Here is a 12,818-nt window from a genome sequence, read left to right on the forward strand (position 1 = left end):
TAATCCTTTCTTCTCGTTCCAACCAACTTAAACCTATAGTATCTCTAACACAAGCTGCTTTCATTTTTTTTTTCCACTCAAAGAAATCAAGGTCTTGATAAGCTCATCCAAGTGAATCCTGAAACTCTCACCAAGAATCACAGGTAATAGAAGTGTGTTAGTTTCTGTGCTTTGGGTAGGAAGAATGTTTTGTTTTACTGTTTTACTGTTTTTCAAGCAGATTTATAACCTTCATAATCTTACCAAAAGAGCTTTATAATTAACCTGCTGTCTTTTTATTTTTCTATTTAAAGAGACCAGGATCTCGAAAACCTCATCAAAGTGAGCCCTGCCGTGCTCAGAAGCAATCAAAGGTAATCAAACACCATCAGTCATTTCATGTTCTCCTGTCTGTTGCCCCTTGAGGGGAGGGGATTTATAATGCTGCTTATTGACCTAGCACAAGGAAAAATCTTATCACTAATCTGAGGGTTTTTTTTTTTTTTCTTTTTTTTCCTCTTTTGAACAGCCAAGCTTTGGACAATCTTATTAAAGTGAAACCTTCAGCGCTCAGAAACACTAAGCGGTAAATGACTTTGCTTGACTATTTTGACATGTTCTCAAGAGTCTAGGTTAAGAATTTTCTTTATTTTCTTCCTCCTTTCCTTTTTCTCTTTCTTTCTTTCCTTCTTTCCGTCCTTCCTCTTTCTTTCTTCCTGCCTTCCTCCCTCTTTCTTTCTTTCTTTTTTCTCCTTTTTTTATGAAGGCTCTTGTTGGAGCTCCCGTTGTGGTTCCGACTAGGAACCATGAGGTTGCACGTTCGATCCCTGGCCTTGCTCAGCGGGTTAAGGATCCGGCGTTGCCGTGAGCTGTGATGTAGATCACAGACCTGGCTCAGATCCCGAGTTGCTGTGGCTCTGGCGTAGGCCAGTGGCTATAGCTTCGATTGGACCCCTAGCCTGGGAACCTCCATATGCCGCGGGAGCGGCCCATGAAATGGCAAAAAAAGAAGGCTTTTGTTTATCTTTAGTGTTCAGATGAGCACATATGTATAACCCATGTGTTTCCTGTCAGCAAGAACATGCTGCATTCTTCTGGAATCAATTGCACTCTTTTGGACTCAGTTCTGCACTTCTTATTTGCATGAAGACAACTTAGAATCTGTTGCCTATAGGAAACAGAGTATCAGGACTGACATGCAAAAAAAAAAAAAAATAGTGAAATTAAATAAGAGGAAAATATATTTTGGAGAAACTGGACCAAACCAGTGATTTACATGGATGCCTATAGAGTAGTGGAAAGGCTATTTAAAGTCTTCAAAATTACATTTCCACAGCTTGTGTGGGCTCATAAAATATTCCAGCAGATTTTAACCTTGAATTTCCATTTTGAGTTCTGCAAATATCATATAATTCACTGTCTTTATGTCATATCTATCACCGAAAGAATTTGTTAATAGGTAACAGATAATGCAGCAGAGTACATTGTATTAGAAGTCCAAATGGTTCTGCTGACCCAGAATTTTGTCATATAAATATATAGCTGGGAATCATAATCTCAGAACTCTGGGATGATGAAAGCAAATTTACAAAGTGAAAACTGCTTTGAAGCCACTTGGAGAAAGAGGACAGTGTGATATACTGATTGGCCTAGCTCTCACATCTTTTAGTTTGTTTTCCACATTAAGTGTTTTATTTTGCTTTTTCTGTTTGTGTGTGTGTGGTTTTTTTTTTTTTTTTTTTTTTAATCCCAAGATGTTGGGATGTCTGAGGTGGGAAGTTACCAATGCAACTGAAGAGCAATTGCTGATTAGGGATGCATTTACTGAGCACCTCTGGTGTGCCTGGCAATTTGTATCCATTTAATTCTCACAACAACCAACCCCAGGAGAAATATTTTCATGCATTCTACCTTAGAGAAGAGGAAACTATAGCTCCAAGATCTGAAATAAACTTCTTAAGAAAGAAAACACATCCTGGATCTAAAGTCAATTCTTTTTCTTTTTCTTTTCTTTTTAGGGCTGTACCTGCAGCATACGGAAATTCCCAGGCTAAGGGGTCAAGTCAGAGCTACAGCTACTGGCCTACACCACAGCAATGCGGGATCCAAGCCACGTCTGCAACCTACACCACAGCTCACGGCAACACCAGATCCTTAATCCACTGAGCAAGGCCAGAGATTGAATCTGCATCCTCCTGGATGCAGATCGGGTTTGTTAACTGCTGAGCCATGAAGGGAACAACCTAAATTCAGGTCTTTCTGATGTCACTCTTAGAAGAAGAAAAGATCTGCAGCAAAACAGCTCAGACTCTCCCCTTCTGTCCGTCCTTCATGCTCCCTAGAGGCCCTGCCTTTCCAATCCCCCTCCCACCCTGCAGTTAAAGGACTATGATTAGACATACTTCTTCTAGAACATTATTGTTGAAATGACAGGGAGGAGAGAACGTCTTTGTCTCATAGAGATCTTCTAGTAACCGAGGTAGCAGTGGGCTTTGGGGGCTGACTCTGCCACTGGTAAGCATTTGGAAATATCTTTGTTAAGTAGAAGCATTTCTTCATACTATCATAGAACCATTTTATCATAGTAGTATCGGTTGGCTTTTTAGGGCCACACCCATGGCATATGGAGGTTCCCAGACTAGGGGTGGAATTGGAGCTACAGCTGACGGTCTACGCCACAGGCACAGCAACATGGGATCCGAGCTGCATCTGCAACCTACACCACAGCTCATGGCAACATCAGATCCTTAACTCACTGAGCAAGGACAGGGATCAAACCTGCCACCTCATGGATACTAGTCGGGTTTGTTTACCACTGAGCCACAATGGGAACTCCTGATTGTTCTTTTTCTTAGGAACAGTTTTAGGTGGCTCCCAACCCATCTTGAAAGTGGCGAAGTGTAACAACCACCTTTGGGAATCTAACCGTGGCTGCTGTAACCAGCTCCTTCCTTAGTGGCTGCTACCCTCAGATGTGGCCCCCCACCCACCCCCCACTCTTTCTTGCCTTCCCCTTCCTTCCTTCCACCCCCCTCATTTCCCCCTTCTTCTGACTTTCTCCACCTTGCCCTTCTCCTTCTGGCAACTGCACTATATTGATAGATAATGGTAATTTTCTCAGAAGAGTTTTGCCTTTCATTTCTGAGGGGAGGCTAATTTTATAAAAAAAAGTTGTTTGCATTGCAGCAACTTCTAAACAAAGTCCTATAAAAAGAGCACATTTTCCTTCTAAAAATGGGATTATTATAAAAAAGAAATTTAAAAATATTGACCATCATATTGTTTTCAGATGGCAGCTTCTTTTTTAAGGATTTTTTTTTTTTTTTGTCTTTTTAGGGCTGTGCCCACAGCATATGGAGATTCCCAGGCTAGGGGTTGAATCAGAGCTGTAGCCACCCCAGCCACAGCAATGCGGGATCCGAGCCACATCTGCAACCTACACCACAGCTCATGGCAATGCCGGATCCTTAACCCACTGAACTAGGCCAGAAATCGAACCCACATCCTCATGAATACTAGCCAGGTTTGTTAACCACTGAGCCATGACAGGAACTCCTTAAGGATTTTTTTTTAAATTTTTATTGAAGTATGGTTGATTTATATTATATAAGTTACAGGTATATAATATAGTGATTCACAATTTTTAAAGGTTCTATTCCATTGATAGTTATTATAAAATATTTGCTATATTCCCCATGTTGTATAATATATCCTTGTATCTGATTTTACACCTAATAGTTTATATGTCTCGATTCCCTGCCCCATCTTGCCCTTCCCTCTCCCCACTGGTAACCACTAGTTTGTACTCTATATTAGATGGCAGCTTGATCCACTAATAAAACCTAAGTGAGGTCTGAGTATTCTTTAGCAGTTATACCAGATTGGATGATAATCAATCAGGATTTTCAAGATTTATTGCAGAACACACAGGAAAGACTACGCTGCCTATTTGAAAACAGATCTGAGCCTCATTTATGACCTACACCACAGCTCATGGCAACCCTGGATCCTTAACTCACTGCGTGAGGCCAGGGATCAGATCTGCATCCTCATGGATGCTAGTCAGATTTGTTCCCACTGAGCCTCAACGGGAACTCCCAGCCCACTTGATTTTAATGGGTAAAGAGAGGAGATATTTTAACATGCCTCCCAGTAGAAACAAGAGCCACAGGCACTTCTACATCCAATTCAATGTGACAGGAGCACTGATTATTTAATAGTATAACAGCAGTGAATCAGAGTCCTTTTCCTGTGACTTTGCTGACATTTCCAGCAGCTGTGTATTTATTTCACAGTTAGGGGGTGGAATAACCTTCAGTCATCCATCAGAGTATAAGCAGGTGTCCCTGAGCTCTTTCTAGGAACACAATAACCTGAACAAATGCAGATGTGCACAGAATTTTTATTTATTCAGGAAGAAACTGTGTGACTTTTAGCAATGACAGTTTCATATTTTCATAAACCAACATTCAAGAGAGATTATTTCATTATCTGTGGCCTATACACTGCTCCCATATGAAAATTAAAAAACATTTGGTGATACAGGTCTTTACAGTGAAAAAAGGCATCTTTCATCTGAAGTAGAAAAAATACTCTGAACTATTTGTCATGTTATATTTCCATCTTTGCAAGGGCTTCCTATTTGCTGAGACGTGCCTTGTTAGGAGTCCAAAAAGAGGAGAGCTCCTTCCTAGCCTCCTATTGCGTATTCCTCAGATTTCTGCTCATGACAGAAAGCTGGGGGTAGGGGATGGATACCCTTGACTCTTTCTCCTGCTTCGTTCCGCAGAATCAGTAGGTCACTGTGATGCTTCTCCTCATTATCTCAGGACCTGAGTCACTTCATCATCTCCACTGCTACTCAAGCAGCCCGGATTACTGTTAAGGCTCCTCATGGGTCCTTCTGCTGACAGTGGTACCTTCTGCCCTTCAATCCACCTGCCACACCATAGAGTGATCTTAAAACACAAATCTGATCACATCCTTCTGATGAAATTCTTCAGTGGCTTCCTGTTGCCACGGGACAACAGCTGTACTCTTCACCTGCTTCCCGGAGCCCCTGATCTTGCCTCCACAGGCCTTCCAACCCCCTTTCCCTATCATGCTCCAACCACAAGCAAAGCCCACCCATATACCCTCTGATCTGCACACACTTCGCTCCTCTGCTGCTCCACCACGGCTGTTGCATGGATAACAGCTACTTATCCCTTAGGTATCAGCCTCGGTGTCTTCGACTCATGGTCTGGGAAGCCCAACCTGACCCGCCACATCCATATCCACATCAGGTCCTTCCAAGTGTCCTCAAGCTCTCTGTTCTTCTGTCCCAGAATATTTGTCTCTTAGAATTGTTATTTAATCATCTCTCTTCAACTATAGGATTTTTAAGGGCAAGGATTGGGTCTGTCTTGTTCAATTCTTTATCAACAGTGCATTGCACAATGCATGGCACATATTAGGCTGCTTGATAAATATCCTCTGAGTTCTAAGATAAGTTTCAAAACTAATCATCTGCCTAGATAAAGCCTGTTGCCTTCTAGCTCTATCCTTCTGAGCCCCCATGAGTGAAACCAATTGGAAAGATCTGATATCTCATGACCGGTGTCCTTTCTTGAGCCAATAACTCTTTTTTTTTTTTTTTTTTAAGGTGACATCTGCCACATATGGCAGTTCCCAGGCTAGGGGTCAAATCAGAGCTATAGCTGCAGGCCTATACCACAACCACGGCAACCCCAGATCTGAGCCAAGTCTGCTACCTCCACCACAGCTTGCAGCAACACTAGATCCTTAACCCACTGAGGGAGGCCAGGGATCAAACCCGCCTCCTCATGGATACTAGCCGGGTTCTTAATCCACTGAGCCACAACGGCAACTCCCCCATGACTCTATTTTGAAACATAATCTCAATGAACCCTGGTAAGTTATAGCTGCTGAAATTCTTGGTCATACCTTTGACTTAAGAGACCTAAATTATTTATTTTTTCTCTGGCCTCATCTCAGTAATTTCTTTAATATAAAATCTTTAAGACTCCCTCATTGAAACAAATTATAAAAATAGGTAAAATGGGGGCCCATTGGTGATGTCAATAGAGTTGGGGAATGACAGCAGTTATCTCACTCCATTATATACTCCTTTTAGAAAAAGAAATATGCCTTTTGAAATAAAGCTTAAAGCCTAAGATTTAGTTCTTGGCATAAAAGAAGTACCATAGTAAATTTTTTATATGGAGGCTTTTAATTTTGCAAATGTGCTAGATACTCTGCAAAAACAGTTTAAATAAGCTGTAGAGAGGGAAACATATTGTAGCCTTTAATAAATACCTCCTACACCCTCATAAGAGAGGAAGAGCAGTTGGAATTGAGCTAACTTTTCTCTCCTAGGAAAACTGTATAAGAAGAGACATCATAATACCTTAGCTGCCAGAATCTCTATTTTTTTCCTTTATCTGCTGTGTAAAGGAGTATTATATTCCTTATTGGGACAGTAGGGAATCAAGTACAGGATTACAACATAGATAAATGCTTATATTTGAAACATGTGCTGTGGCTCTTCCTAACAGATAACTCCTATTTCCTCCTAAACATTTTGAAGTCTACCTAAAGAAAGACATTTTTAGTTGTGATGGTTCACAGATTTTCTTTTTCGCATTTCTTGCCGTATCCACGGAGCATTGGTGGTTTTTCTTGAAGTTAATTCCAGCTGCTCATAAAATCACAAAGTTGTAAGGTTGTCCTTCCACTGAACTGCCGCAGAAAAGGTTGGGAATCATGCTTTTGTTTGACCCTGCAGCATTTGGCTGGGCTTCTATAAAAATCTATTTTTCACACTTTGACTCACAGCTATTCATCTTCTACCACAGTGTAAAAGACAAGATGCAATAGCTGTGGTCTTAATTAAAGAATGAAAATGTATTTTTACATGCTTCCACTTTGGAAGTTTATGGACAATCTGATCTTTTATTGGATCTCAAAATCTAGCTGATGACATCAATCAGGGTGGGGCGGGGGTCGGGGGAGAACCAGAGCAAATCCACATTTTGTACTTTTCATAATTGGAACTTTTATATTAGTTTTAAATATTAGTACAGAGTAGTCAGAAGAAACTTTTAGAATCCACTCTACCAAACTTGTTATGTGACACTATTTAACAAAAACAGCAAAAATTCTATGAAATCCCTAATAGCATGGCTTATTGGATGATTCACAGTTATATCCTTTGGGAGACTGCTTCTTTGAAGGCACAGCACAAGTTCCAATTTTAAGCTGTCTACCTACAGTGGTCGGATTTGTAAGATTCTGGTTTCTCCTGGCCTAGGTCACATTTCCTCTCTCCCTCACAACTGCTAGGGTCCAAAAGATTTGGGTCCTGGGATCCAGATCAAAGATGCAGTAGCTGTAGCTGCCAGGAGTTGAAATTGCCAGAACAGGTGAGGACATCCAGCATCAGGCTGAGAAACTAAATATAATCATTTGGGGAGGGCTGAAGCAAATGTATATTATTTTGCTAGGGCTACCATAACAAGTACTAAAGCCTGCGTGGCTTAAAATAGAAATTTGTTATCTCACTGCTTTCTCAAAATCCAAGGTCAAAATGTCAATAGGGTTGGTTCCTTCTGAAAGTCCAGAGAGAAGGTTCTATTCCATTCCTCTCTCCTTGACTTGTAGAGGGCTGTCTGCCCTGTGTCTTCACACTGGCTTCCACTGGCTTCTGTGTGTATCTGAGCCTAAATTTCTTCTTATAAAGATACCAATCACATTGGCTTAAGGTCCACTCCAATGACCTCATTTGAACTTGATTACCTCTGTAAAGACCCTATCTCCAAATAAAGGCATGTTCTGACACATTCGCCTTAGGACTTCAATGTATACATTTTGTGGGAGGGCAAATTTGACCCATAAGAAGATGTCTAAGAATAAGGGAACAAAGCCAGGATTGGGAGCTGTGTGAAAAAGGAAAGAAATACTTGCAGTTCAGGAGGGAAGCAAGGCAGGGTCTGGGTGATTGAGGCAAATGGAGATGAAATGTCCATCGCTGTCTCTTCTGAGCTTTTTCTGTGTGGTCATGGTGTGTGCACACTCTGTGCCTAGATGTGGGCAGAGCTGGCTGCCTTAAAGGCAGCATGCAGGCTTCAGATTCATTCCCTAGCCTAGGAACTTCCTTATGCCATGGAAGCAGCCATTAAAAAAAAATAATAAAAATAGGAGTTCCCGTTGTGGTGCAGCAGAGATGAGTCCAACTGGAAGCCATGAGATTGCAATCTGGCCTCGCTCGGTTGGTTGAGGATCCAGAGTTGCTGTGAGCTGTGGTGTAGGTCGCAGATGAGGCTCAGATCTGGCATTGCTGTGGCTGTGGCTCTGGCAAAGGCTGGCGGCAACAGCTCCAATTAGATCCCTAGCCTGGGGACCTCCATATGCTGTAGGTGCGGCCCTAAAAAAGACAAAAGACAAATGATAATAATAATAAAAGAAAATTAAAATATATCAAGGTCTAGTATCTTTCCCTTGGAGTCCCTTTGTCTTTTCCCAAAGCTGGGTAAGGTGGCCATAGATTTCCACCAGAGAAAGAGAAAGAGAGAATTTAAATTTATTTAATGCCACAAGTATTTTTAGAGCAGCTTCTGCATGCAAAGCTGTGTTAGGCCATGGTAATGTGATTTTACTCTCAAGTCATAATGAAAAACACAAGCTTCCTTTAAAAATGTCACTCAGTTCATCCAAGGTTAACTTTGGAGGGAGAACCACTTCCTGGGACAGAATTCTCATTCCCCAAGACTCACATTTCCCGGTGATCTCACCACTTGCCACTGCAACCCAACCCAGTTTGGCAACTGGGGGAACTGGATTATGGCAGACCATGATAACCCATTTAATTTTATTCCATTATCCATGAGTATGTGGTGAAGCATTTTTTTTTTAAATGTTAAGGGGAGGATCATTTAATGCTTAGGCTCTTAGGATGGTGTGGTGACTCCTGAGGTCAAGAAAGTGACTCTTGTAATTAAGGAAGGACCATCGGGTGTTTGGCAAATGGCAAAGCCTGCTGTGTCTGTTTCTAAATCTGAAGGGTGCCATCTGGGAGGTCTCACACAGTCCTAGAGGTTATGTTGAGAAAGTCAGGTGTGAGTTTTATATCATTCAGACTGCATTATCAAATGATTTTGATACTTCCAAGCTACTTCTGAAATCCTGTACTTTTTACATATATAACTGGCATATTTCCTACTATCACTCACATTAAAAAAATGATTCAACTAATTTTTACATTTTCAAAGATGTGCAGCTAGTGTTTTAAATGTGAGATTTAAGCGTAACTATGGTTTGATGCCTAATTAGCATATTTTTCAATTATTGATGGTTCAGAAGGTATATAAAGAGTATTGAATCTCATCCCACATAAATGTGAAGACTTTTATATTATTTTTCATCCTTATCAGTATTAATTTTGTGAGCCAGACTCCATGCACCAATTCCATGGAAAAGAACCTTACTTGAAGTCTTCTATTCAGGATCAAAGAAGGGAGATTTATGAAAACCAGAGTTAATACTAAAGATGTAAATAGGGCAGAAATAAAAATGAAAATATAGTCCCTCAAAATTTTGGCATCAATAGTGCCTTGCACTGTGTCACCACACTTCTATTAACTATCCTTATTCCCATTCAGTTCAGTCGCAACTGTTGTCATTGTATTGCAATTTTATTTACATTAACTCATTTATTCTCTGCAACCTTAGGGAATTAGATATTATTATCCTAGTTTAAAAAAGGAAGCTTGGAAAGGTTGACTAACTTGCTGAAGGAAGCAGAGAAAGCAATGGCCTCGCTCTGATTTCCAAACAAACCTCCCAGCTGAAAGAGTTGGTGACAAAGGCTGTTCCAAACTCACCAGAAAAAATTAAGAACTACCAGTGTTATAGCAAATATATAAATAACTACTATATACATAACATAGCTGAGGGCATTGTGTCTCATGAAGGTGTGCAAATCACTATCATAGCCCAAGATTTAAGAATCTAAATTGTCCCATTTATCCTCCACTTTAGCATTGCTTATTCAAATTTGGGGTTGACGTCTCATATTTGCATCGTGCAAAAAGCTGGAATGAAGTCTCTAATTAAATATTTAAGCATTGACTTCAGATGGACAGGTGGCTCAGCCTCAAATCTTGACTCTTTTACAAATTAGTTAATTGACCTTGGAAAATATTCTTAGCCTTTCAGAGCCCCATATGCTGTCCTACAAGATTCTGTGAGCTCTGAATGAGACAATCCATGTGGAAACACACAAGATAATACTTTGTGATACAAAGTTAGTACTCATTCCATGTTAGCTGAATGCGAATACCAGTTGGTTCTTCCCAGACCAGATTTCGCAAGCCTTCCAAAAATTAGTTTTTATTTCTCTTTCATAATGTAATCATGGTCATACTTGAGTTATATAAATCACATTGTTCAATATCAGATTTTCAATGTCCCATATTCTTTAAAACCACATGACAATGTTTAAAATTAGGTACTGGTTTTTAAAAATTTTATTCTTATGTTTATTCCCTAAAATTATATGTAACTAAATTGTGTGTGTGTGTTTTCTTTCCCCCTACAGAGACCAGGACCAGGAAAATTTAATTGAAGTAAATTCCAGTGTGCTTAAGAATAAGAATGGAAGGTAAGGCTTATTATAATTTACCTTTTGGTTATGTATTCCATATGAGCCTGCATAAATCATATAACCTTGGAAGATTTTCTGAGAAGTGGAACTGTATGTAAATATAAATAAATAAATTTAAACATAAATACTGTGTGAATACAAAAATCGATGTGCAGGATGCTTACAGCTGATTTGGGGAAAAAAAAGTTGACAGAAATCAAAATTCTGTTGGAATTTCTGACTAAGGGCCTGCTGTTCCATGGCTTAGTGTAAAAGGCATCATGGAAATTCAGCTCTCTACACTTGGGCTGTGAAGATTTATTTTTACCTACTGTTGCTTGGTAGGTTTTCAGTGGTGCAGAAAGCACTCTGGGAATCTCTTCCTTGGATACCTTGTGCTAAAAGAATGCGCAAATTCACCACAGCCACAAAACAGGACCTAATTTTGGAATTTCTTTACACCCCAGATTTTACTGTCTTTAAAACTGTTGTACTTAGTTTCTTTTGCAGGGAAGGGGATAGAAGCTGTACTTCATTGTGGTTACAGATTGTTTAAATTAGGAAAGAATTTTAAAAGTCTTCCATGTTTAGCAGTTCTCCTCCCCACACATGGGAGTACCCTTAAAAAAAAAAAAAAAAGTTTCTATTTTTAACCTTCTTTAGGTTCAGCTGCCTGTTCTGTTTAAAAAAATATTTATGTAAAGAAATGATAAAGTTGAAATTGTGTGCAGAGAGTAGAAAAGTAGGGAAAAGGTTGGCTCACTCTTTCCTTTGTTTGTTTTTCATACCTACTAACTGCTCTTGCATGTAAGAGGTAATTAGTTTCTTTCTTTCCCAAATCGTCACCTGCCTTCTCTTTTTTGTGATCCCAAGCAAGCTTTTGATAGAGTAAGGGAGGATACATTTTTCAGTAAGATTACTGAAAAACATCCAGTATTTTGGGAATAGTGCTGGGCTTGCAATTAACCAATCTCAATCAAATATTATTTGGAAATGGTCAAAGTAAAAACGTTTACTGATCAAATGATCAAAGTTGTGGCTCAGCGGGTTAAGAACCTGACATAATGCCCTTGAGGATCCGGCATTGCCACGTGCTGCAGTGTAGGTAGGTCACAGATGCGGCTCGGATCCAGTGCTGCTGTGGCACAGGCCTGCAGCTACTGCTCTGATTTGACCCCCAGCTCAGGAACTTTCATATGCCCAGGAGTGTCTGTAAAAAGAGGGGAAAAAAAATGACAAGTAAATGATAAGTAAGGAACTTCCCATTGAATATGACTTGAGAGGTGTTCTGCTTTCAGTGGGGCTTTTCATAAAACAGGGTTTTGTTGGAGGAATTAATGAGGAAATGGAAATTCAAGAGCAGGAATGGCAGCCTGGCAGGCGTCACAGAGGCTTGCACCAGAAGCTTGTTCTTTATTGATCAGAGGATATTCCAACAGGAATACCCAGATTTTTTTTTTCTTTTTTTGCTATTTAGGGCTGCACCTTCAGCATATGGAGGTTCCCAGGCTAGGGGTTGAATAGGAACTACAGCTGCCAGCCTACCCCAAAGCCACAGCAACATAGATCCGAGCCGAGTCTTCGACCTACACCACATCTCACTGCAACCCACTGAGCGAGGCCAGGGATCGAACCCACAATCTCATGGTTCCTGGTGGGATTTGTTTCCACTGTACCACAATGGGAACTCTGGGAATCCACAGATGCTAAGCCTAGTTCTTTGTCGTTATTGTAGCTCAGCTTCGTCCTGAGTCTTGGTTTCTGCCGATTTTCCTCCTGCTCTTCTCTCTACCTATTGGCCTCCTTTATCTCTCTCTGCGGCTGTTTGATAACCAAGAACTAGAGCTGCCTCCCAGGGGCTTCTTCTTCATACCTTCACCTTCTTCTAGCTTTCTGTGGTCCCTGACTGGCCTTCAGTCCTTATTGGACTATAATTCACTATTGAGAAGAACACTGCTATAAACATTCATATATGAGTTTTGGTGTAGAGTGTCTTTGTTTCTCTGGGTGTGTACCTAGGGAGTGGAACTGTTGGATCCTATAGTAACTCCATTTGAGGAACTGCTAGACCTGTTTTTCTTTTTTTTGTTTTTTGTCTTTTGTCTTTTGTCCTTTTTGGGGGGGGGGGCACACCCTCGGCATATGGAGTTTCCCAGGCTAGGGGTCTAATTGGAGCTGTGGCCACTGGCCTATACCA

The 12,818-nt window shown here is 40.5% G+C and overlaps 1 protein-coding gene across 18 annotated transcripts in view; it reads left to right on the plus strand.

The window, feature by feature from the left end:
• The window catches only part of SCEL (sciellin), a 127,532-nt gene that overhangs the window by 95,329 nt on the left and 19,385 nt on the right, over window positions 1-12,818 (plus strand). For all 18 annotated transcript variants that reach the window (XM_021065753.2, XM_021065758.2, XM_021065756.2 and 15 more), the window contains 4 exons: window positions 84-143; window positions 294-353; window positions 509-565; window positions 10,577-10,639. In XM_021065753.2, the coding sequence (XP_020921412.2) occupies window positions 84-143; window positions 294-353; window positions 509-565; window positions 10,577-10,639 (240 nt within the window). The remainder of the gene's footprint in view (window positions 1-83; window positions 144-293; window positions 354-508; window positions 566-10,576; window positions 10,640-12,818) is intronic.

This window comes from Sus scrofa, chromosome 11, assembly GCF_054392235.1.
Source record: "Sus scrofa isolate SSC_HxYL_T2T_F1_AM1 chromosome 11, Sscrofa_HxYL_maternal_Yorkshire_Landrace_v2.0, whole genome shotgun sequence".
In the NCBI taxonomy this organism is placed as follows: domain Eukaryota; kingdom Metazoa; phylum Chordata; class Mammalia; order Artiodactyla; family Suidae; genus Sus; species Sus scrofa.